We start from the raw sequence: 26,954 nt of genomic DNA on the forward strand, positions 1-26,954 counted from the left end.
TTGCAATGAGCACTAATAAATATTAAAATAGACTCTGCCAATATCAGATAACGATTTTTGCCTATGCAAAAAAAAATGTGATATTTTGAATATAGTTTCTGATAACACAATGCTTTCAAGGGCCACACGTCACGGCAACATTATCGTAGGCAAAATATTTTGGGTAAGACCACTCGGCTCAATGAACGGCCGCAATTTCTTGAAGCGAGAACTTGAGAAGTTGTCCAGCGACACACCTCGGGCACTTAGCGAAGAATGAATTTTATCAGAGAACATTTTTGCCTATGCAAAAAAATGTGATATTTTGAATATAGTTTCTGATAACACAATGCTTTCAAGGGCCACACGTCACGGCAACATTATCGTAGGCAAAATATTTTGGGTAAGACCACTCGGCTCAATGAACGGCCGCAATTTCTTGAAGCGAGAACTTGAGAAGTTGTCCAGCGACACACCTCGGGCACTTAGCGAAGAATGAATTTTATCAGAGAACATTTTTGCCTATGCAAAAAAATGTGATATTTTGAATATAGTTTCTGATAACACAATGCTTTCAAGGGCCACACGTCACGGCAACATTATCGTAGGCAAAATATTTTGGGTAAGACCACTCGGCTCAATGAACGGCCGCAATTTCTTGAAGCGAGAACTTGAGAAGTTGTCCAGCGACACACCTCGGGCACTTAGCGAAAAATGAACCCCAGCGCTTTTTATGGCGTCCCGTTAGATGGCGGGAGCTTGCGCGCGACGTGATGGCGCGTATACGGCCTTCGAGCATGCTTTTGAGTTTACACGAAGCGCTGTTGCAATCTCGGAGGCCTCAACTGGAGGTTAACGTAGTCTGCGCGCGAATGGCTAGTTGGCGCCACCATCGCTGCAGCTGCAAACGCGAACACTGCAGCGGAATGAGCGCGTGGCCGCTTTGCCAGACATTCATTATTGTACATTGTTGTCACAACTACTGATTGATGAGTAGGTGTACAAAGTTTTTCCATTTTTTATTGGTTAAATGGTAAAGCTTCGAAATTTACTGATGTTTGACGGCTTTAAGAAAACGGCTGCGGAATCTATAGCTTCTTGAAAATTTTCAAAGTTGTCTACTACTGTCTCCAAAATCTGTTACATTTTTAATAGATTGCCGCTTCAACGGCATCAACTTTAACTGCGCACGAGAGCTATATGTGATTTTTTTTTGTCTGTCTTTTTTCCGTTACATTGGTGAGCTTTAGTATAGTCCAAAACGAATTGAACACTTCAGACTTCAGGTACCATATGTCAACTAAGTGCCTTCCAAAATTCGTTTGAGGCATGTACACAGCGTCTTTTTAATAGTTATGGTGATCGATATTCCCTGTGCACTGTGCGATTTTCCAAACCGGGCTCCGCTCCAAGAATTTTGACGGTCACGGTAAGGCTTTACTGCTCCGCAAATTACGCAATATTGTACAACTGATATTAAGAACTGCATCCCTGACGACAAAAACTCATTAAAATACCTCTAGCCAATACAAAAAATATTCTCATTTCTACTAATTTTTGCGAGCAAAAATCTACTGCTTTTTTTCTTTTTTTTTTAATGACATGTGGCAGCATTGTTTCATATCTGGTACTGGTGATGATGTGACGTGTACTCAGAGTAAAAAGCTGGGCAAGTTGGTCCTAGCTAAAATAAATGTTGCACTAACAAAAGAAGACACTGGCGAGCGAATAGAGGAGCGTGTGTGTTTTTTATTCGATCGTCCGTATCTTTTTTCACTAGTACAGTGTTTATGTGACATGCGTTCGTATATTGTACAATCACGTACTTAGCACTGCAGGTTCTTGCGAAATATACTTCTGCCTTGATACCCTTAGTATATACGTGAGGAGCTGGCTTTTCCCTATTCATTAGAAGAAATGCAGGTATACATCGCTTTTTCTTTCCTTTTTTTTTTTTTTCATTGTACTATTGTTATGATTGGTGAGCAACCAGCGGTTTCTATTCCTGAATTATTTTGCCGCAGGGCAAAGTAATTCAACGTTTGTGCTATCGGAAAACGTCTGGCTTGTGCGAGCACCTTTGGCTCTGTAGTGCGGTCCGTGCACGTCTCTCTCTCTCTCTCTCTGCCCCTCCCTCTCTCTTCTTTCTATTTTCTTTCTCCCTTCACCTAGCGTAGGGTAACCAACCGGACTGTTGAGTGGTTAACATCCCTGCCTTCCTTTTATCTCTCTCTCTGTTGCCGCTGAGCAGGTTGCTGCTGCTCAGCGGCAACCTGCTGCTAGTGCTTTCTGTTGTTTCTTTGATATTTGCGTTAACTTCAATTCGATGTCGATATGACTCGCAGAGACGATTACAGCCTTGCTCCTTCCGTAACAGTCATTTTGGGCATAGTTATCGCTCAGCGGATGCATTGCATGAGCCTTGAATGTGTACATATTGAAAATAAGAATCACCATTTTCCAGCTACTCACTTAGAGCAACAGTGATTCCTCTGAGCATAACCCGTCGGGGTGGCTCAGTCAGCTAAAGCGTTGCGCTGCTGAGCACGAGGTCGCGGGATCGAATCACGGCCGCGGCGGCCGCATTTCGATGGAGGCGAAATGCAAAAACGCCCGTGTGCTTGCGTTGTAGTGCACGTTAAAGAACCCCAGGTGGTCAAAATTAATGCGGAGCACTCCACTACGGCGTGCCTCATAATCAGAACTGGTTTTGACACGTAAAACCCCAGAAAGAAGAGAAGATTCCTCTGAGCATAAGAATTGCCTTAATAAAAAGCGCGCATCTTTTTCCATGCTAGCCATATTTTATTTATACCTAGAAACACGGTTTGCTGATTTGTTTTCCTTGGGACCTTCGTCCTCATGCCACCGCATACGCCGCAGCCTTCAGGCCACGTGCTCTACCGGCCTTCACCTACACCATGTGCCCAAGAAAAACAGTACTATGCTCTCCTCTACCATTGGGACCTAAGCCCCTGCGCCAATGAGCAGCCGGGTGCGCTATAACCACGAATTATCGCGCAACAATCGCGCTTTGCAGTTTGTGAGGGGGTTCTGTGTGCGACGCAGACTTTGTGAGTGGTGGTATCTGTGCATGTTTATCAGACGCCAGGGCACGCAAGACTGTGGCAGACGAAGACGACGTCGTGCGCATCGCAGAGAAGTTGTTCTTGAAATAGTGGTGCGTGGTGAGCGCTGTGCCAGTTCTCCGCACTAAAGCTCGGTCACAGTACTCGACCGCGACAGTACTCTCACGTAGCATGCAGCTGATGGGCGATCCAGCAGTCATCAGCAGCGGGGCTTTCAGCGCAGGAGTAATTCACAGCGCACCAGTTGCAAGGGCAGCTCTTCACTGTATGTCATTCAACGAGGTGTCGTCTTCAGTTGCGTGGAGTGGGAGACTTCCACTGGTTTGCAGGAACTTAGCACAAAGTTGGGGGTTTTGATGGTAGCCGGGGGGGGGGGGGGTAACTGCTGTTGCAATAAAAAAGTTGAGCTCCTGAGGGATCGCTGAAGTATGTTAATTTATTTATTCTTTTTCTTGTGAACTACAACAAAAGAAAGAGCAAGTTCGGGCGATATATCCCGCATATGGAGCACTTTAACCATTTGGAAAAATACAGAGTCATATTTTAATCAATGCCGCCGGAAAATCCACCATCTGTACAGCACTATGGACTGAAATGAATTGTATGTGAAGTTTCCATGAAAGGCAAAAAAAAAAAAGAAAGTCATGAGCCATTCCACTCTGTGAAGGTGGGTGACCAGCGAAGCTGTTTAGCACACGACACAGAGGTGACACAGAATGGGGAGGCCGCACTCCCGAGGAGCAATGCGCCTACGAAAAGTGACGCCAGGAACAGAGACGAGAATGCAGTCGTCGCCGGGAGTGCGCACTACACGCGGCCTCCCCATTACGACGAGGGAAGAGAAGTGGAATTCAAAATGGGGAACGGCACATTGTCTTATATATACGCGCGATGGTGCCGCCGCCCCGGAAGGGTGGCAGAAACTAGGCACGTGAGCGGTTGGAACGCCGACGAAGGGAGGGTGGTGCGGACGTAGACATGGCTGACGCGGTTCGGCCGTTTGGGCTAAGACCCGATAGTTCGTTATCCTCGTTCCTGGGACCTCTTTGGGTCTCAGGTGTGACAAGGGTAGTTCAAGGGCACCTTACAGGACCCGCAGCCCACCACCCGGAGTCCACAGAGGTATGTTACATTGCGCTTGGACCCTTTCTGCACTATCACCAGGATCGGCCCACATTTTTGCACACGCACACAAAAAATTTACCGAAGCCAAGCCATAAACAGCTCCGCTGTAAAACCTTCTTTCCCAGCAAGTCACCTTGGAAAGCATATACATCAAATGATTTTATTTCTAAAATTAATCACGCACGCTCTGATTTGGGCTCAGATGGTGCGGTGAACGAAGACAAAGCTTACACATTGTTCCGTGCGCCTCCTTTGTCCAGCATAGGCGTCGACTACGATCAAAGCTGGCGACACCGGTCAGCCACGCATTGTCTGTTGGGACAGTACTTGGAGTGTGGCCTGTTAGAGGCCTTTTGAGGGCAGCTTCCATTGGTGCGAAAAACCTTATCATTATGAACACGTGTTCGATGCACATGCGACTCGTATATGTATCGTCACGCTTAATATTGTTGTCGTTTGATTTATGCCTATGGTTGTACTCCTCGTGCGTGCCAGGGTTTGAACGCGATAATGTGTGCATTTCGTTTTTTTTTTTTTTTTTTCATACATTCTTAACTTGCCCAAAGGCGAAGTTGGAGGAAGCATACGGCTTCCAACATCTCCATAGACACTCCATTTATCTCGACCAACGAGCAGCCATTTAGGAGATACCACAGTTGTAGTTATGTTACGGGATTTCAAAACATTTCTGCATCGTGTGCGTAAAACGCCATTAATTTGTTTGTTTTGCCGTGCCCTACTCTGTTAGTGGGCGTTCATGGCTCCTCAAGCTGCCTTCTACGAATAAAAATGAACGTTTGGACACGATATTTATTAGTAGCCTACGTATACCATATGCAGTTTATCTATCCTCTTGGTCATCATCATAGGGTGCCACTGTGTCACAGCTGACACCCGTTCGCCGTTGGCGCGAAGCCGATCGACGGGGTATACAAGCCGGTTGGTCGTCCCGTACTCAAAAGAACACAGTGAAAAGAGTCAGAGTCGGGAGCAAAAAAAAAAAAAAAAAACAAGATATTTATCCACTTATAAATATACACAAATTAATAAAGTAAAATAATAAAAAACCACAAGACAGACTAACACACTTGAACTTAATTAGCCCAATCATGATGACAAATAAATATGACGAGCAATTAACAGTGGGTATAAAAATAAACAGGGCGCGGATCAAATATACAAGAATAAACTTAACAGTATTTCACTAAAACAAAGTTCAAAGAAATCAAAGTTCAAAAGAAACAAAAGGTGTCATACGCATGGCCGGGCAGCAGCAGCAAGCCCATAAACCGTGAAGTCGGCGTGCAGAGCTTTCCCGAAGAATGCTGGCGAGCCGATCTTGTTGAGGTGGATGCGATTGCAGGGCTAGGTTTCCCGGGAGTCTAGATCTGACGACTTCCCTCAAGCAGGTTGAGCTAACTTGAGGCAAACTACCGTGAGCTTCGTTGCAGACGCTGGTTTGACGTCTCGTGCGTCAACTAGTTACTTGGAGTTCGGACGCGGCTAGGCGGCCCAGGCGATACTGGACGGCACTAGCCCCCCGACGGCTTCTCAGCAGCTCATAGGTTCAGCTTCTAGACTAATTAGCAGGGCCCAAAACCTGCGCTTGAATAGCCGCTCCTTTCCCTAGTTCCCTATGTAGGGGAACTGCCAGTATGCAGAGTTCACCTAATTATTTCATGACTCCTCCCAAAAGTCTTGGCCGCGGCCCTTTCACCAGGAGTGAAGGACGGTAGATTCCCCTCTCTCCAAGGTCGAGCCCCGGCACTGCACCACACGGACACACACGCACACACCTGGGTCCGTTAATCGGCGTGTCGCCTTCTCGAAACTAGATGCCGCCCCGTGGGGCCACGACGTTTCTGACGCCTGTTAATCGGCATGTCGCCTTCTCGAGACTATATGCCTCACCGTGAGGACCACGACGTTTTTTGACGCCCGTTAATCGGCGTGTCGCTTTCTCGAAACCATGCCGCTCCGTGACACACTAGTAAAAATCAGCAGTGTTCCGCGGTTCCTCTGTTGCTGCATGACATCATTTTCTCCAGAGCAGCAAGATAGTTTTTTCCCTTTATTTCCTAGTAATTGTCCTCGTGAAATCGCGAAGTTTTCTTGTGTTTCTATTTTTTTCCACTGACACAAGTAACAGAGTGCTCATCTGCGAGCGAAATTCGCAGCATTCTGTCTTGATTTGTTTTTGCTATTTATTACCGTGTGCTGAAAAATCTGAAATATTTTCCTATGTTCTAATAGCCCCTTTATATTTTGACCGTAGTGCTCCAGCAAGCGGTTAGGGTAAATAAAACTAAAATGATGAAGAAGAAAATTACACTTAAGTCAAATCGGTGAGCTTATGGATGAGTGTCTAATGAAGACAACTTCACAGTTCAGCGCGGTGTGTCCAATACATCACCACTCTGCGCTTCGGCTTGTTTGTACTGTCTTTTCACTACATCATGACGCAAGCAGTGACTGTGCGTTGAATACAAAACAGAAATGCTGAAAATGTCGAAGGGAAGAACTTGGCGACCTTTTTAATGAGCGATTGTCTGAATTAATAGCGCAGTCATCATCCTATAAATCAATTTGATTCTTTCGGCAGACGCCTAATGTTACTAGAAAAGTGGTTCAGCGATAGTTTCTCTTGGGCAAGCTAGTTCATAACGAAAAACGAAAAGAAATTGCTCAAAAAGATACCATTGTCGCGCTTGTCTAATAACGATAGTCATGTGCACTGTATTCTTGTCCATGTCATTTACCGCTACACTCTTCGTTTTAAAATGAAGCTTTGTTTGCCTACCGCCCCGCCTTTCGGGTGGCTGCTGTGTCGGTATCTGGCCGACTGCTCCGTATTATATATAATGAAATATTGGCGGAAAAGGTAATTGAGTAGAGCAAATAAAACAAATTTAATGAAATTGAAGTAGCCGTGGAATATGCTGAAATACCTGAATAGTAATGTGTTGAAGTGGTGCTCCAACAAATTACGAATAAGACCTTTACATATATAATGTCGGGTCATAGCTATATATAAAGCCCACAGAACTATTCACAAATTAGCGCAGGATACCCAACGGTTACATCGATTTCATTAAATTTCTCATATTCGGGCTATTCCATTCTTAGTCATGGTAATATGTACCATTGGATGTTTGCCCATTTTTTGCCGACCCCCAAAATGTGGACGTGCCACTGTAATAAAAGAGGTACAGACGCCGTAAATGACTCCCCCCCCCCCCCCCCTCATTGATCACTAAAGAAGCACCGAACAACGCCGTCATTCTCGTAACATCGCTCCATCGACGTCTCACAGTGTGCATCCGCATCAACTGGTATAACACGTGAACGGTGTAGTGCGCAAACATGAATAGTGCATGAAATTTGTGACATGCATGGTGGGTAAACATAAACTTTGGATCAGATTACATGCTGCATAAGATAAAAATAAATAACTACGCATCGCATTTAGTTGTGTAACATTTAATTAACCGTTTCCCTAAAGCTTCGCATCCCATATGTATTCAAGCATGTGCGTTGGATCAGTCCAATTTTTTCATTAGGAAACTTAGGATCATGAACCGACAAATCAACTCCAAAAGCCGTGCAGTTACCACTTTTAAATCCTTTCTTGATGACTCAAAAATATATTAGGTGAATATTTCTCCGGTCTTGTTCCTGTGGTTTTGTGCAGCATGTTTATCAGAAATGTGTTCAAATTATGTGAGCGTATTCTAATTTGCAATGTTACAAGCACCTTCCAGGCTGTGCATTGCACATACTTGAACTGTGCAGTAATTGTAGGGTTATGAACGTTTAATAATATTTACATTATTTCTTATAATATTTATGTCAATTATTATTTTATTTTAGGTCACGTAAATTTTCCTCATTTGTGTTTTGCTTTGCAGTGAACTTATATTTTATTCCTTCTATAGCGAGAATAAAAATTGAAACCATCGACAGCTGTCATAACGCCAACATCTATTTTGTAACATTCAATAAAAATATATTGAAAAACGAAACTTTACAGCCGCTTGAGTTGGCTACTAATGAGCCGAGTTGAGGCTGTTCGGGGTCAATATTACTCGATAAATTTGAACATGCGGTTCTTTAGTCAAAATATATTTCCTTGTCATAGCAAATACAGCAATATCGAGCCGTCACAGTTGGCTGAAGCTGACTATTTTATTTGAGCCTCCTACAAGCTGCCAAGTCAGTCTTCCTTACTTGAATTCATTCGTTTCTCCTGTCATTATTCCTTGATGCGCAGCTATCGTGCAGTGTTATTAACGATTGAAGTTGCCACAACTGCGGCGTCTAGACAGAACGATTGCCAGCTACTTTTTCATAAATAAGTCCGCCTGCAACCAGCAACCTCTCCCGCCTTCACGTGTGCCAAAACATTAGTATAGTGTCTCCCAAGCTTGTCTGCCATGCAGGGATGATTTCCCACATTTTTATTAGTTTCAGTGCACTGTCTCCTTGACTATAAACTGTACATTTTCTAATACAACTGCACTTCCTTTTACTCTTGAATTGCCGCTTTATTAGTATTTCATTCTATGGTTAGTGATTTCTCTGAGGAGTTCTGCAGTGCTTTCATCTCCAAGCTGATGTGTAAATAATATTCCTTACGTTGATCATCATCATCATCCTATATTTATGTCCACTTCCTTACGTTACCGAACTCTAATAAACTTGCAACAGCTAGTTTTCTTTTTAATGTTTTTGATTAAACTACATTTTTTATCTGACAAGTTATCTCGGGCGTTTAGCAGGGCTCCTTCATTTGGCGTTTGCTATGTTAATCACCATAAATGATTTACCTAGCGATTTAACTTTGTAGGTTAGCCTATACACCGCCCATTGTGTTTTCTGTGAGATAATTTCATCTCTTGGTAATCATCACCTCCGCAACTGTTCTTCGCGAGGTTTTGCACGCGGTGAAACACCATGTCAATCATCAGATAAAAGATCTCCATATTAATTTACGAGAAACTCTTGTGCCATTTACAGGAAATCTTTCAGCCTGGCACTTTTGTTATTCTTTGAAAAATCTGTAGCCACTAGGATAAATGCGCTTTTCGGTGGTCTTCACAAGGAGCATGTCGTGATCTTACATACGTCCTACAGCCTTCTTGCACCTGGTACATAACAGCTCTGTTCAACAAAGTTAAAGGAGTAGTCAACGATACTAGCACTCAAGAACGTATATCCTGGAATGTACTTACTTTAAGTATGCCTGCAATATTTAACGGCTATATCAATTTGAGTTGTAATGACTCCTGGGAGGTGGTGGTGCTGAACGGCAAATGTAAACGTCGAAGTTTTACCGCACCTTCGTGGCTTGGTGACATAAAACGGCAAGGCAGATAGCAGGAGCCAGCGGCATCAATAAAATGTATTTAACTGGTATGGCTGGCAGAACAACTCTACTTGTTTTTCTTGTGTCAATCAAATTTTTTTTCAGATTTTTTTGCGATGTTTTCAGAACATCGCAAAGAGAAAGAAGTCCTGGCAAGTTCTTGTTTTATTTTTTAATCCCCACAAATACAATGTTGATGCACTTAACACACGTCTTTGGATGATGGTACAGGTGCAGTCCCTCAACACCAGTAATGAGATGATATTCCGCGTACACTCAGCCACTTGTCAACGCACAAACACTCTGCTGAAGAAACACTACCAGTTCAACTGTTGCAGTGTCCACTCACTTTCACGTACACAATCTCTCTCTAAGGCACCACTCTCACTCACGCATTCGAGAAAAGAACGTTGCTATGGACAGGCTGCCTAGCAGTGTAATGCTAGTGCACTGACCTACTGCCCGCCCTTTTCGCTGCTCTTTCTGTGGAGACAATATAAACTCACTCGACGTAACGCCAAACGTAAGCCACGCTCCTAAGAATGTACTGCCTCCTGCTATACTACACGCTGACAAGATAAAAAATTTGGCAATAACTAAAGCTAAGGATTTACATGCAATTCGTAACATTTCTCACTTTTGTAGCACGATCACTGTATACAGCGTGTTTCAGCGAACACTTTCAAAAATGTTTTAAAATTGCCTGTGGCAGATAGCCCAATATTCTTTGATATTCCTTTTCCTTGAGCTAGTCTACTCGAAGAGGCGGACATTACTTGTACAAAAAAATTTAAATACATAATCGACTAATCACCGAAAATTCTCTAATTACGTTTTAACTAAACTTATGACACATATTGCAATTTGCAAATTATAGTGGGTGAGACTTGAAAATAATTGCGTGGATGACACCATTTACGAGATATGTGCCGTCAAACTTGCCGTAAAAATGCACTGTCGTTCCACTAACTTTCTTAACAAAAAGTTGTTTTAAGCATTGAAACGCAAAAGTAACTGGAGCAATGCATTCCTACACAAAGTTCGAGAAATTATATCTTGAAACAGGCGTCATCATGAGAATTCGTTCCACGTGGATCCGCCTTGTGAACTCCCCGGCTGGAATTTGTAAATTGCAATGTGCCATAAGGTAATTAGTTATAACTTCATTAGTGAAGTTTTGTTCATTAGTTGATTAGACATTTCAATTTGTTATGCAAATAGTACGTGTCCGCCTCTTCGAGTAGACCAGCTAATGAACTAGAATTGTGCTCTCTGCCACAAGCAATTAAAAAAATTGAAAGTGTTCGCTGAAACACCCGGTACACTGAACAGGCACGTGCAATCTGTCAAAAAAGTTTGAAAGCCGCCATTATCTCCTCTCCGGAGCATGACAGCTCCTCTCCATTGACACTAGTGGCCATCTGCAGCGAAAGGAATCGTTATCTCGTTGCCAATCAAGTCGAGCGTCGGTGGCACCGACGCACATGCGCCACCCGACTCGGGTAACAAGGTCAGTGGCCATTACGCACTCGCGACATATTATTTAAGTTCACGTTTTTTTCCGGGACGTACGCTGCAGCTTTAATCTTTTGACGTTTATCAGGCATGAAACTTCTCTAGAGCTGTCATTTAAAGTTAGTAATGCTTTCCGCCCGACTTAACGGCCACAGTTGGAGATAAATTGTGCGCCGTCCTGATAGCTGCAACGGCGCCGTCTACACCGTCCGCCCCGAGCGCACCAAGGAGAGTGGTGCCGCCGTCACCTCCTCCTGCGTTTCCGAGGCCGTTCTTAAACCCGGGGCCACCTTTGTAACCAATGCCGCCCAGCCCGACGCCAAGCAGAGCCGGGTGGCGAACACCGATACCTACAAGTCCAGGTCCACCGAGGCCTGCGAACATGGGTCCTCCGAGTCCGTGGCCGCCGAGACCACCGAGACCATGCAAGCCCAAGTTGTTCATGGCCAAATGATGCAGGCCTATGGCTCCAAGTCCTGGTCCTCCCAGCGCTGGTCCCCCAGGTCCTCCCAAAATGGGGCCACCCACACCGGGACCCAAAAGAGCGCGCCCGTGAAGCCCTGGGCCAAAAAGTGCGGGACCTTCAAGCCCCCCAAGACCACCAGCATTAGCTGGCCCAGCCACCGCATTGGCACCAGCGGCGTACGTCTGCGTCTTCAGTACATTCCCTTTGGCACCACCGAGGCCGTTGAGCGCTGCCGCGCCACCACCGAGCGCTGAGGTGAAGCCAGCCAGGCCATGCCCGTTAAGGCTGATTCCGCCGGCAGCTTGGCCTACACGGACAACCGGTCTAATGGCGTGATGGACTGTGGCCACTGGGTGCTTGACATACTTTATGACGGGCTTTGTCACATACCGCAGGTTTACGACGGGCTGCTTCAGAAATGTAACAGAAGCGATCGGTGTGGCCACTGGTGCAGGAACGGACACTCCCTGTCCATTCGGCGCTATGTACTGGCCTCCTGCCCCGAGCAGACCAGCTCCTCCGAGGCCCCCGTTGAAACCACCGCCCAAGGCGGCTGCCAGATTCACTGCTTGACCGGGCCCCAATACAGTGCCTTGACCGCCGAAGCCGCCTCCTCCAGCTCCCAGGTAGTGTGGCGCTCCGCCTCCGCCCGCGGCTCCCGCAGAAGTCGCGTCCAGGAGCGCGCACACGGCAACGAAAAGCACCTGTACGGCAAATCAACACAGCCCCTGTGACTACGCTCAAGAAATGAGTTATGGTAGGCGTGGTGTGATTTTACAGGTTATTAGACGAAAGTAACATTATTTTGTTTCATTGTTCTTCCTTTATCTATGGGAGTGATGATCCGTAATGAGAATTTTGCAATGCTTCAATTTTACGTGACCCCTAAATATTTTGGATCCTTTAACCATGATTGCGTTCAACTTGCATTTTTTTCTTGTGTGAACTTTCTATTCAACAGTTATGTCCTAAGGGTAGCTTTGATGCTGGCACAAAGCTTGCACCAAGGCTACCAGTACGACAAAAAGCAGAGCATGGTGTCATCAGCAAATTGAATTCCAGCGCCTACCTGTAACAGAGCCTGAGCATTTCGCACGTCTAAGAGGCTCACCGATTGTTCACTTATTTAGATCATTTCGAAACCTTGAAGGAGCTCCGCAACCGCATTGAGGATTGCGGTTGCAAAGCTGCAACAAGAGCTCGTGCAGCCGGACTAAACGTGTTCGGGACAGAGTATGTACTCACGACAGTTCTCATGCTGGTATCCACAGCTGGCTCTTGGTTTCGTCTGTTGGCCGACTGCGACGTATGGTGCCCTTTATAGCGGTCTCAATGGGATCCGCGGGGAGTTGACCTCCTGAGCGTCGCAAGATCACTTTCCTCGGTCAATGTCTCAAAGCAGCGCAGCCCAAACAACCGATAACGTCTTGGCCACGTACGACAGGGCTGAAAGCGAATTCTGTGTCAAGAGGCCTCTAAACAGCGCTTTCTTTTCTGGAGGACGTTACTGGGCTTGAAGTGCAACTGGTTTTTTTGGATCAACGAGGAAATATCCATTCTAGCCAACATCGCTCCGCAGCTGTATAGCTGACTTTCTACGAACGCGATAAAAGCGTTGCTGGCGTGTTTCACTGTTTTGCGCGCAGTGCAGGGAAGTAGACTAGCAAAATAGGTGTGGTTGGTGGGCTGGTGCGGAAAAGTAATTAGACGTGCCCACAAATCATCATTGTTTATTCTTGCAAGACCCTTTCTTGCTCCTGGTTTTATGTCCGCGGCTTGGTTTCTCTATTCACTTTAGCAATGGCTTACATGTAATGTCTTATGTGACTCAATCATTGTCGCCGCATTAACTAACCACTATGGAAAGCGTAGATCTGAGTTGAAGAATCATAGCTCATTGCACGGGGGTTTTAAACGTGCACGCGAAATATGTTTGCTAGAGCGTATCTTTATATGCTTCAACGCAAAATCCTAAGTGTTAGAAAAACGCAACAAGGAATTGTACCAAGAAGCGAAGTAATTTAGGTCAGCCAGTATTTAAAGCACAACAATTAGATTGAAACTGGGCTTTGCATCAGTTTCGATAAATATGAACTCAACAGGCGCCGGACAATATACTGCTTTTCTTAGTAGCTTTTACAGTAGGGTATTCCTTTCGCAGAGCGAAAATATGTTAACTGCATAACACCAGTGGATCTCGCTGCAGATTTTGAGTCTTTGCCTTTTTGAGATGAAACTTAATACATATCATCTAAATCAATAAAACAAAACTGAAGGCGTAATTGTAGCATTAATTTCGTTGGCATCTGCACTGTTTTGATGCTTTACAGAGAGGCTCCGTGTTTTTATCGAGGGGATAGTTGCATTGTCGACATATACGCTTCGACAATTAACTTAAATGCCCATTCAAAAAAAAAAACAAAAAAAACGCTCAAATGCGACTGTTTGAGGTAAGTTAGCTGCACGTAGGTCGCGTTGAACATAGTGAAACCTTTTCGTTCATGCAGATGTGCAGTTACCGTTGTAAGCCTGTTACAAAGCTGCCACCTTGCTTTTGCTGTGTTTGTAGCAACCGACCGTAACACAAATGACCGACTGTAACACAAATTGGAGAGATCCATTTTCGAGACGAAAAAGCAAGCGCAATTTATGCATTGCTTTAAATTTCCTGGCTTTGTACATACACAGTATATATAAACCTACAGACGTGCTTCTTCTAAATATTTGCAGGAGAAAATATAGGATTCGAAAATATCAGTTGTGCTGCTGTTTTTGAAGGTAAAATTCAAGCGTTTCACTTGAGGGATATATCCGATTACTACTAGGTGGTGCATGGAGTTCGCGAGTGAAGGCTTAAAATCTCGTTATTATAAATAAAAAACCACCGGCGATTATAATTCCCAGTGGACAGTATTTAGTACTCTTTGGTATAAGATTTCGAACGTTGCTTTAACTTTCACTATAACTTTATTTCTCAATAAAACAGTATTTGAACGAGGTATTAAAAAAGTGTTTTAATAAAAGCCTCAATTTAGATTCAAGAAGATCGTTTTTATCCCATTCGGATCTGCATCTATTTAAAGCAGGTAAGTTCACGTCTTAATAAATCATGTAGTTTCACGCCCTAAATCATCACTGGGGCTTTGACAGATGCCTTAGTGGAAACTCTCCTGATTAATTTACAGTTTTTGACCACCTGACGTTCTTCAACGTGCACCTAAATGTAAGCACGCAAGCGTTCTCGCATTTCTCCCCTATCGAAATGGGGCCGCCGTGGGCGGGAATCGAACCGTCAGCGTTGTCATCAGCAGCGGAGCTCTCTCTCTTCATTTATTTGAAAGAGAGAGAGAAAACAAGTCTTTATTAACACCGTTCGATAGGATACGGTGCCGTCCTATTATTTCTAGAATCTGTAGCCAGAGGGCGTGGGAAGTGGAGCGGGAAAGGTAGGCTGGTGCTTTGAATGTAGTTTTCGAACCCCTCGCTGAAGAGGAAGTCGAGAAAGGTCTCAGATTGTTCTGTAAGTATTGAAGAATGGAAATGCATATAACAAAGCTAGCTTGCAGTGTCATGCTAAAGTGAGATAAGTAAGTAAACTCATTTGTCGCATTTCTTAAAGGAACCTCTACGTCGCCACAACGGTTAAGCCTTACCACTTAAAATAGTGTCCTCCACTTTTATATACCCCTGCTCTTGTGAAGAAGTTCGGGAATGCGTTTCAAACATATCTTTAGTTTTTTTGTTCTCGGTAAGTCATATCCTGTATTAAAATATTTCCGCACTCATTGCATATTAATTGACAATCATCTATCTGTACTCAAGTTATCGCCCATTTCTTCACAACGAGTTTCTTAATTGAGCCGTCAAACACTCATGACTGCAGCCGGGGTCAAACACTCATGACTGCAATTCTTTTAATGAATTAGAAGCCAAAGTATGGAAAAGGAGCATTTATCACAATCAGAACAATGAATCTTTAGTGCTTACGTAAATAGCCACAAAATGATCCAATTAAATCAATAATAGTTTCTCAAAGAAGAGGGCTTGCGATGCAAAATGAGCCTGCCTTGTTTGTAACAGTTCTGAATTTTATAAACCGCAATATATTCTGCACGAGTTTCGCGCTGAGTATCAGCGTCTTACGCTAGTGACAAAAGCTTCGTTTTTATCCTCATCCTCTTAAGCGTATTATGCGAGTTTTCTGAATGTTCGTTTAAAGCACTTCCTGCGATTCGGAGGGTTTCGCAAGCTCGGGGTTTCTGCCTACGAGTAGCGTCACGAAGTGCCTTTATTGATGGTGAGGTAAGAATATTTTCCTTGTTATGAGCCGTGCAGGAAAAATGTAAGCGCCGAAGCGAGCGCGAAACACGTAACCTCGAACTTTCAGCGGGATTTGAGGTCGGCGGGAGATTTCCGGGTTCGCCAGGTGCACGCTTTCATTTTTGGACTAGCCTCTGAAGGTCAGTATAAATGTACGAAGGCGCCGTGGGGCTTGAGATCTGTTCAAGCTGCTGAGCTTTTGGCAGTTCTGGAGGCCTCTTTTCTGTATTCCCTTGTGAAAATCTAAACCACTTGGTAAACTTAATATGAGTTAGAGGATATATTTAGAGTAACAATACAAGGCTGTTTTCCAGAGTTATTGGCTTTTAAATGGTTCAAGTGGCGATGGTGAGTCACAAGGACTATGGCTGTGATATTAGAAGAACACTTAGCATTTTTGTGCGTTATACCGGGTGTTCAAAATTAAGCTTTACGGTTTTCTTAAAATTAGGCACTGGGAGGCACGCGAAGACCACCTGTGCAAATAAGTTACGTGGCCAGGGGGACACAAAGTGAGATGACAATTATCGCTGTCAGCAGCCGAATTAATTAAAATTGAATAATTAACTTTTAATTGACTGCAGTAAGTGTGTATGTTTGTATTCAAATGTTAGAGGCAGTCGTGTTTCTACACAGTTTCACTTGGAAGAATTCTTCTAACATGTCTGTGCTCCGAGATATCCGACTCCAAATTTTAATTGTCGTTCGCATGATTACGCATGCAAGAGAGTGAGGATCGGCGCAAAGCTCCTCCCTGATGTGACGCGGCTGTTGCGTACGGCGGTCAGTCTGAGAACAGGGTGGAGACATAGGCAAAGATGATAACTCTTCCCCTTCCCCTCTCAGCTGGCGAAATCAAGATATGACAGCGCGGTGTGCCGTACGCAGTACGCATGAACCTGTTAAACGCGATAACAGGAGATAATTTTCGGCACATTTTGTATTACTTGAGATCGCACCGGGACATTATCTTGTGAGCGCGTTAGCTTCACTGTCATCTACTGGGGTGCTTCTGGAATAGCGGCGCCTCTGTACGGAAGGATAACCAAGAATATCCACGTGGAGTCCCCTCGTGCGAATATGGCTGCTTCTGGCGGGACGAGGTATTCTACCGAAGAAAAAATAGACGTGGTAATTGCAATGACTGAGATGAAGGGCAACGCTTCATTGGCAATGCGGCTGTACGCGGCTCGCCACCCACACCGTCCCCTTCCAACTAGGCCTACCTTCATAAGCATGTTTCGGCGCTTTCGCACAACAGGGTCAGTCCTATCGTCCGAGACATACCCGGAAGACAATCGTCGATGAAGACTTTGAAATCGACGTTGGCGCGTGCGTAACGTTGATGCCAGAACTCAGCATCCGACAGATTGCTGATCAGTGCGGTCGCAGCGTTGGCAACAGTCGCAAATGGGCTAACAAAGAATAAGTTCCATCCCCGTCATGTTTACCTTCCCCAGGACCTAAGTGAGGCGGACTTTTAAAGGCGGGTTGACTTCTGCAACTGGGGCCTGATCAAAAATGATGAAGAAAAGGACTTCTTACACAGAATAATTTGAACGGATGAAACTCGGCTTTGCCGCAATGGCACTGTGAATATTCACAACGCGCATTATCGTTCACAAGAAAATCCACACTGGGTGCGGCAGCACAAGAATCAAGTTCACTGGAGTGTGAATGTGCGGCGTGGCATACTCGGGGACAGGATCATTGGACGTTATTTTTTTGAGGACAACTTGAACGGAAATATGTACACGGAAGAAATATTAGGTGTTGTCTTTGACGACATTGTCTCCAATCTTTCCCTGAATGACCTGAGCCAAGTGTGGTTACAGCACAACGGAGCACCACCACATTTCTCCACCACGGCAAAAAGCTGGTTGGACACACGTTTTCCACGACAGTGGATCGGGCGTGCAGGAGCGATGTTTTGGCCGCTGAGATTCCCTGACCTTTCTCCGCTCGACTTTTTTCTTTGGGGCTACGTTAAAGATCGAGTTTATGAAACAGAGCCCCGTGACGTCAATGATATGAAGCACAGGATAATGTTTGCCTGTGTGAGCATCCGCCCAGAAGTACTGTGCAGAGTTATCGAGTCGACGCGAGAGCGGCTTATGCTTTGCGTTGCTGTAGAAGGTAGGCATTTTGAACATTCTTTAGGGCATTGACATGTTGATGGGTGAAATGCTTTCATGAGATTTGTGCATGACCACACCAAACTTAAAGTGGCAGTAGGAAATATTCGTTAGCATAGCTGAAACTGTTTCTGATGTTTATAGTGCAGTTGTTGCTCTTGGTTTCAATAAAACTTTCAATACTTGGACATCGGCAGTCACTTTATTTGAGTAGCCCAGGCAAGGACCATGCCCTAACGTATAGTCACCATTACGCACGCGCACTGCCCTCCGGCTTCTCCGCTCGCGCCATTATCTCAGCATGGCAGCTGTTGCCGCCATCGTTACAGGCTGCGCTGTCACGTGTTACGACAGCGGTTCCGGGTTCTTCGATTTTTTTATTCGCCAGCCGAGAGGGGAAGCCGGACAGTTATCATATTTGTCAGTGCCTCCGCCCCGTTGTCAGATTAAACGCCGCACGCAACAGCCGAATCACATCACGGAGGAGCTTTGCGCCGATCCTCTCTTGCATGCGTCATCATGCGAATGACAATTAAAATTTGGAGTCGGATATCTCGGAGCACAGACACGCTATAGAAGGATTCTTCCAACAACACGACTGCCTGTAACCTTTCAATACAAACATACCCACTTACTGCAGTCAACAAAAAGTTAACTATTCAATTTTAGGTAATTGGGCTGCTGACAGCGATAATTATCATCTAACTTGGTTGCCCCCCCCCCCCCCCCCTTGGCCACATAACTTATTTGCACAGGTGGTCTTCGCGTGCCTCCTAGTGCCTAATTTTATGAAAACCATCAAGCTTAATTTTGAACGCCCGGTATATTAATACTTGCAAGGCCCAAGCTAAGCTACTGTGTAGTCATATTATTATGTTTTCAAGACGAGAGCGAGGTTCGCAGGAGGATGGAGGGTTGAAGTGAATAACAGTCCTCGAATATAACAGAATGTTGAAACGTTGGCTTCAGCGACATTCCTTGATGGACGATCGTGAATCATTGTTATATCTCGGTACTTTACACAGAAGAATGGAGAATTAAATGGTACAACAGCAGTGCACATCGCCTTAAACATTTCTCAAAGAAACGAAAAGGCATCATTTATAAATTTAGGTTTATAGTTGCACTCTACCTGAAGTTTCACCTCAGAAAACGATCTAGAGACAAGCATATCTTGTGTAAGGCAAAAAAAAAAAAACAGTCTTTGCTATCTTGAAATTTGGTGAAAAAATGAAAACTGAGAAACATAATTTCCAAGATTAAAAAATGCGCAATGTTTTTTTTTTCTCGTTGCAAATATTACCGCTAGAACCCCTCTGGACCACACATGAGGTCTCCTTATTCAGTTATGCATTGCTTTATGGCAATCGCATTTCTTTACTATTTATTTACTATATTTATGTATTTGATTATGTACATTCGGGTCTCGAATGCATTCCCTCTCGCCCACGATAAGCACTACTCAGTTCTATTTTCATGATTACTCGTATGTGTGCTACAAACTATTCCTCAGTTTATTTAGTGCTGTCTGAACGTCCTTAGAGTAGCCACTTTCACAGTATACTTGGCCTGCTCTCCTATTGCGTGCCGCGGCTGGCGACCTCTCTCTCTCTCTCTCATGTTTGGAACGTGATTTCACGCGTTGCTGACACAACGCTGCATTTCGTTCGTGCGCGGTCAAAACGCTCTCGTCGTCGTCCTGAAATGCCGCAAAATTGACTGAACCTGAAGTTCCAGCACGACGACACTGCATCGAGTGCTTCCGGTGGGCTTGGAAGCTATCGAATACGACGAGGGTGGTGCGTGCACGCGGTCGGTCACCACTCGCTCCCTGTATGTCTCTCGCTTTCGTGTAGCGGCCTCGCTTTTTAAAGCTGTGCCATATACACAACATCACTATCACCCCCCCCCCCCCCCCTTTCCCCAGAAAAAAAAAAAGAGTTCGCGAGATTGCGACGGGATCGCCCCAGAGCCCGGTCAACGATAATGAGAATCGGACAAGGTTGGTGGAGGCTGGGCCAGCAATGCGTGTGGCGTGAAACGGTGTTCAAAGGCCGAGTCTCCGCCAATCATGGCTCAAGTTTGGTTAGTTATGCTAGTACTTGTATAAAGAGCGGAATGCCATCTTTACAACGATAACAGTCATGCCGTACTAATACTAACTGCACCCCTCTAATACGCATTGAAAATAACCGTGGCAAGCGATTTCCTCTTTCGAGAGCCAGTAGCGAATGCCTGAATAAACGCGAATTTCAGTTTTTCCACTGCACGGAGGGGGCAAAATGTATTAGTACATTCACGAGTACTCAGGGAACCCGAAACTTACTACAATTTTAAAACGCGTTTTTTTTTTTCATTCTATTTGCTCAACAATCGCGATGCCTTACTCCATGTCCTCTCTAAAGTTCTGCTATCGAGGACATTTAGTGCAGCGCATACATTCTCCGAGCACTGATATTTGAGGTTCTCTCTCTCTCTTGCTTTTTTTTTTCATTATGGTCTAAGTGCGTGCAACTAAGTTGTCCGTTGCTCAAGGGAACGTCATGGAAGGATCGAGAGCCTATATTTTATTTATTGAATGAACCAGGTGACTCCGTTCTGTGATCCTCCGTACCGAGGCCATGTTGAAAGAGGGGAGTGGAGTGCGGAAGTGTGATCTTATTAAAAGACGGGAAGAGATTAAGAGCTAAGAAAAAACTTCAAGTGCATGGCGTATATAGTACTGACGAAATTAGATTTGTCGTTTACTGCGCAAGGGAGCCTTATTGTAAAACTATCTGAGACGCCCATCACTTCCGAGCACATTTCATTTCGGGGACAGATATCTCCAAACTCACCGGCTCTAGCGTTGGAGTAAATTGAATTTTTTTTACGTGACAAGGGCGGCGGCTGGGCGGATGTATTCCAACTCTCATGCATTCTTCTTTTGTTCTTCTTCTTCTTTCTGGGGTTTTACGTGCCAAAACCAGTTCTGATTATGAGGCACGCCGTAGTGGAGGGCTCCGGATTAATTTTGACCACCTGGGGTTCTTTAACGTGCACTACAACGGCAAGCACACGGGTGTTTTTGCATTTCGCTCCATCGAAATGCGGCCGCCGCGGCCGTGATTCGATCCCGCGACCTCGTGCTCAGAAGCGCAACGCCTTTGCTGACTGAGCCACCCCGGCGGGTGTTCTTTTGTTCTCTTACGGTGCTCTCATACATGGAGTTGACTGTTTATAAAGGTTAGTGCTTTGTTGGATTTTTTCGCCTTGAGTATGGTATATGCTGATTGTGTGAAATGGGCTACCTTTTTCTTTTGTCTAATTTGTTGCACACTGCGAACGTCGTTACTGTTCCTCGATTGTAAACACCACTAACAGTTGGAATATGATTTTTTCTTTTAATTACATGAATTAATCATGCTTCTTTGTGTAGGTGTATTTCATTTTGTTTTCTTCCGTTGCATGCGATGAATGGGGGGAAGAGGAAGAAGAAGAACGCAAGCGCCAGGGTTCCATCTCGGCTCCTGCACTCTTGAATGATTTCGGCAAGATTGTCGCTTCTAATCTCCAAAATGTTGGTACCAACGCACGTCTAAGCGGAAGAGGATCACATCGATATCGGACTTTCTCCGGTGGGTGGTCTCTTTTCCATTTTATGAACGTGTTTGTGCTCGGACCACGCTGCCGCCTTGCTGGCCCTAACGACAAGCCTAGCCCGGCGTAGCGCCGATCGGCGCCACCAAGTGTTGCTAGAGCAACGATTCCGAATGTCAGTGACTATGCAGATGACGGTTGAAGGGGAGGACCTTCCTCCTGAAGAATTTTCGCCAGAATTTGGATGGCAGTCTGCAGTTTCGAAGCGTATGTCTGCCAAGGTGGACTCGGCCAACCGCCCTGGCTGCGGCATATGGGAGAATAGGCCTAACGCCGGCGCCTTATTCAGAACACAGGACAATGGAAATAAACTCAAGAGCAAGATCATCAGGGCGTCGCGGATGCCTCCCATGCCCAAGGAACATGCCAAAATTATCATACGACCCCGCGGAGGGCTGAATATTGCCAAGACAGGACCGACCGTGATCGGTAAGGCGATCGTGGAAGCGGCGGGTCTTACCCCGACGCAGATAAGCTCGGACGTAATTTGTCCTAACATACAACAAAACATTATGGTGGCCAGCACGCCCAACCGAGACAACGCTTCAAAATACACGAGAATCAGGACACTTCATGTGGCTGGAAGAATGTTTCAAGTCAGTGCATACGAGGCCGCTCCCCACACAACGTGTAAAGGAATAATCAGACACATCGACCTGAACGACAGTCAATCGGACCTCGAACGCAACATCGTCAACGAGAGAAACCCGCTGGCCTTGGCGGTCAAGAGAATTAAGAACACAGGCACAATCATCATAGCTTTCGACGGGCTCAAGGTTCCGAACTTTGTACGCTATGGCCCAGTCCTTGTGAAGTGCTTTCTCTTTTGCAAACAAGTCGATATCTGCTACGCGTGCGGCAAGCTCGGCCATCGTGCCGACGTTTGCCCGACTCCTGAAGAGTCCACCTGCAGGGGATGTGGGGCAGTCAACCCGGACGATCAACACCAGTGCACGCCAAAGTGTGGGTTGTGCGGGGGCCCACACCCTACGGCGGACAAAACATGCAAGGAGAGATTTCAGATCCCGTACGTCGTCAGAAGGAGACGATGGAAGAGAGCGACTGTGGAAGCTTCGAGAAATGGGGCTTCGCCACCACCACAGAGCAGCGAGATCAAAAATAAGTTGCAGCAAGCTCCACCGCACGAGCATAGGGAACGCTCCCGATCCAGGGGACGTTCTCGCTCCAGAGGGAGCTCCCGGAGACGCTCTCGATCCAGAGGGCGCTCTTGTTCCAGAACCAGGACCAGATCCCGCTCCAGGGGTCGCTCCGGATCCCAGCGCCGAGGCAGTCAAGTCCGGTTCAAGTCCTGCTCGCGGTCCTGCTCCAGGGATCGCCGACCCGAGTACCACCCGACCTGGGCCGACCGAGTTCGAGGAACGCCGGAAAAGGTAACGCGGGGCTCACCGCCAGAGCATGATAGAGGTAACAACAGACTAGCACAACTTGAGCGCGAAAACGAGATGATGAAGAACACAATAGCTCGACTCATGACAGAAATTGCCGAGATTAAGAGGGGCAGCAATAGGAAACCGGCCATGGCAGACAAGCAACCTGCCACTCCCCAGCCAATGGAAGTCGCCATGGCGGAGAAGAACGATACGGATAATCAACCGGCCGCTCCCCAGCCAATTGAAGTCCCCATGGTTGAGACGAGCGATACGGAGAGGCCAGCTAAAAAGAGGGCAATCACTAATGAGCCAGAAAGAGCATCAGGTAGGGCCAAATCTGAGATTCGCGAGATGCTCTCCGCTCTCAGTGACAGCATTAAAGAGATAAATGAGAAGTTCTCGCTCTTCCAAAGCAACATGGCTTCCATGGAGGAGCGCACTAATAAGCGCATCAGCAAAATTGAATCCTTCTTGGAAAACGTCGTAGCACCTGTGCTGGTACCTAAAGCTCCTACGCCCCCAACAACAGCATCGACTATTAACAGCACGGGGGCAATCGGGCCTCCGAAGGCTAGCACAGCAGCTCCACAGCAATACGATGGCCACTCAAACTAGCTCATTCAGGATGTGGCAATGGAATTGCAGGGGTTTCCTTCCCAAGAGGGCTCCCCTGCAGCAATATATTCGATCACACACAGAGAAGCCACATGTCATCATTATACAAGAAACACTCACATCTAACGTCACGCTGTCCGGCTACAGGCCCGTAGCGAAGCACGAAGAAGGACGGGGGGTCGCTGTACTGATTAGCAACAAGCTGACCCACATCACTCACGACCTTAGGATGACCGCAAGTAAAGTGGAATATATAATGATAGAAATCATCCCAAGCCCAGCGAACCGCGCCAGTATATTCATCCTAAATGTATATAGTAGTCCCAAAAACCCAAGACAACGCTTCAAAGCCCTAATCACCAAGGCCACGCAACTAGCGCGAGACTCCCCTTTGATCGTAGCTGGTGACTTCAACGCCCCCTACCACACCTGGGGCTACCCATACAACACTAACAAGGGCGAGGACCTCTGGCGTGAGGCTCTAAACCTAAACTTGATGCTAGTCACGGACCCGGCATTCCCCACCAGATGCGGGACCTCGTCGAGCCGTGACACGACACCGGATCTCACCTTTGTCAGGAGCATCGCAGCGGTTAAGTGGACGAACCTCGGGGTAGACTTTGGTAGCGACCATTATATCTTGGCCACACACCTCCAGGTCGAGCAGAAGAGACAGCGCATGTTCCAGTACACAGACTGGGACAAGTTTCGCAAGATTAGGGAAGAGCGAACGGAGAGTGAGGGCAAGCCTAGCCTCGAACAATGGGTGGCACAGGTTAGAGACGACATCAAAGCTACCACAAAAGAGATTTGTACCGACCTCCCGGTGGAAAAGATGGACAGTCGTCTGGCTCACCTGTTGGAGGCCAAGCAGTCCCTCCTCGCCAGGTGGAAGGGACAAAGGCTCAACCGCAGGCTCAGAAAAAAGATCGCAGAAATCAACAGAACTATAGAGGAACACTGCAGAGCCCTCTCTAAACAGCAATGGGATGAGGTGTGCAACTCGATCGACGGGCACATGCGTAACGGGGGAACCTGGAACCTCCTAAAGCATCTCCTCGACGAGACGAACACTAAAACCAACCAACACAACACACTGGCGCGCACCCTACACGCAGCCAACGGGAATATTCGAGCGAGGAAATTTTATCCAGACTCGTGAAGAATACCTGTCTGTCGCATCGGGCCCTACACCACCTTCACCTGACTACGACGGCTCCGGGAACCCTGAACTTGACGCAGAATTCGGGATTGAGGAGATCAGGCAGGCGCTCCACGCCCTGAACGGCAGATCGGCTCCGGGTCCGGACAAGATCACAAACAAAGCTCTACGGAACCTGGACGACAAGTCCATCGAATTCCTAAAGGACATCATTAACCAAGCATGGAGCAGTGGTATAGTTCCGGAAATGTGGAAATCGGCCAACACCATTCTCATCCCCAAGCCAGGCAAGCCACCCAGCCTCGATAACCTCCGCCCAATTTCTCTCACATCGTGCGTGGGGAAGGTTGCTGAACACGCAATCCTAAACAGGCTTTCTCGCTACCTGGAGGAGCACGACATTTACCCATACAACATGATCGGCTTCAGGGCTGGACTATCGACGCAGGACGCGATGAAGCTCATCAAGCATCACATTATTGACTCTAATACGCGGGACACGAGAGCCATACTAGGTCTAGATCTGGAAAAGGCCTTTGACAACATTCTTCACTCGTTCGTTTTAGACACAATCTCGAGCCTTAACCTGGGGAAGAACTTCCATTCCTACACGAAATCTTTTCTGTCAGACAGAGAAGCCACCCTAAAGATCGGGGACCTGACTTCAGACATGATCAAGCTGGGGTCTAAGGGGACGCCACAAGGGGCAGTCATATCCCCAACCCTCTTTAACCTCGCCATGATTGGTCTATCCAGGAAACTCTCTGCTATCGACGGTATCAGTCATACCATATACGCAGACGACGTTACCATCTGGTGTACGGGAGGTAGTGATGGACAGGTAGAGACGGCCCTGCAAGAGGCGATTGATGCTACCGAGAGATACCTCGAGTCCACGGGCCTTCGGTGCTCACCTCACAAGTCGGAACTGCTACTATATCGACCCAAGCGCAGAGGCCCCAAACCAAAGGGATGGAAGCCACTCGCCGAATGCGACATCAAACTACGGACAAACGACGGAGGCTATATTCCGAGGGTGGATGCCATCCGGATTCTCGGCATGATGGTCGAGTCGAGTGGCTCTAACAACCAGACAGTGCTGCGTCTCACTAAGAAGACGGACAATGCCATCAGATTAATAAGAAGAGTGGCCAACCGGCAGCAAGGCCTGGGAGAAGACAACCTCGTGAGATTGGTGCATGCGTTCGTAATGTGTCATTTCACTTACGTCGCGGCCATGCACAACTGGCAAAGATCGGAGCGGGATAAGCTGAACGCATTAATCAGGAAGGCAATCAAGAGAGCCCTCGGCCTCCCCATATACACACACACGGAAAGCTTACTTCAACTCGGCATGCATAACACGCTCGAGGAATTGGCGGAAGCGCAGGAGAGGGCCCAGTTCGTCAGGCTATCTACCACACAAGCTGGAAGACACATCCTGCAGGAGCTGGGCGTTCCCCCCACAGTAGTCAAAACAAAGTTCTGCAGCATCCCTCGAGAGCAGCGGGACCGCATCACTGTCGCCCCGATCCCACGAAACGTCCATCCGGAACACAACGTGGGAAGACGTCGGGCGCGCGCGAAGGCCCTCCTGGAAAAGGCTCGGGAACGGGCTTCGGAGAACAGTTTTGTAGACGCAGCTCGCTACGCCGACGGACAGGCCTTCGCTGCGGTTAGCGTAGACCATGAAAGTAAAGTAACGAACGCAATCTCGATTCGGACGACGTCCTCTGAGACCGCAGAGCAGGCTGCAATAGCGATGGCCTTATTGGACGACAAGAGGACATCAATCTACAGTGACTCGAGATCAGCCGTTCGGGCATTTGCCAAAGGAACCATATCCGAGCTGGCCCTAGGGATACTAGGAAGCAAGCAGATCAAGCCACACACAGTGATCTGGTTTCCAGCCCACATGGGACAGATCGAGGGTGCCCCGCCCAACCTCAATGAGTCGGCACACAATGCTGCGCGAGGAATTATTAACCGCGTAGCTACGAGTACCACCGGGCAGCATGACGTTGGGGGTACTGACTATCGGGACTCTCCTCTCTCGTACAACGAAATTACTAAGCATTTTTACTTGGCTCGTAGGATCTACCCCCTCCCGCATTATAAACTCAATAGACCTCAGGCTTTAACACTAAGGCTTC

General features: G+C 46.6%; 2 protein-coding genes across 3 annotated transcripts in view; both read right to left on the bottom strand.

The window, feature by feature from the left end:
• LOC119436134 (neuropeptide-like protein 31) overlaps positions 1-26,954 on the bottom strand; it is a 333,767-nt gene that overhangs the window by 118,700 nt on the left and 188,113 nt on the right. The window lies entirely within an intron of this gene.
• LOC125946436 (uncharacterized) lies at positions 11,194-12,796 on the bottom strand. The gene is made up of 2 exons (XM_049669743.1): positions 12,785-12,796; positions 11,194-12,243 (listed from the first exon to the last, which is right to left on the bottom strand). Exons 1-2 carry the CDS (start codon positions 12,794-12,796, stop codon positions 11,194-11,196), a joined length of 1,062 nt encoding a protein of 353 aa, XP_049525700.1.

The sequence above is a fragment of the Dermacentor silvarum genome, chromosome 1 (assembly GCF_013339745.2).
Source record: "Dermacentor silvarum isolate Dsil-2018 chromosome 1, BIME_Dsil_1.4, whole genome shotgun sequence".
NCBI classification, from domain to species: domain Eukaryota; kingdom Metazoa; phylum Arthropoda; class Arachnida; order Ixodida; family Ixodidae; genus Dermacentor; species Dermacentor silvarum.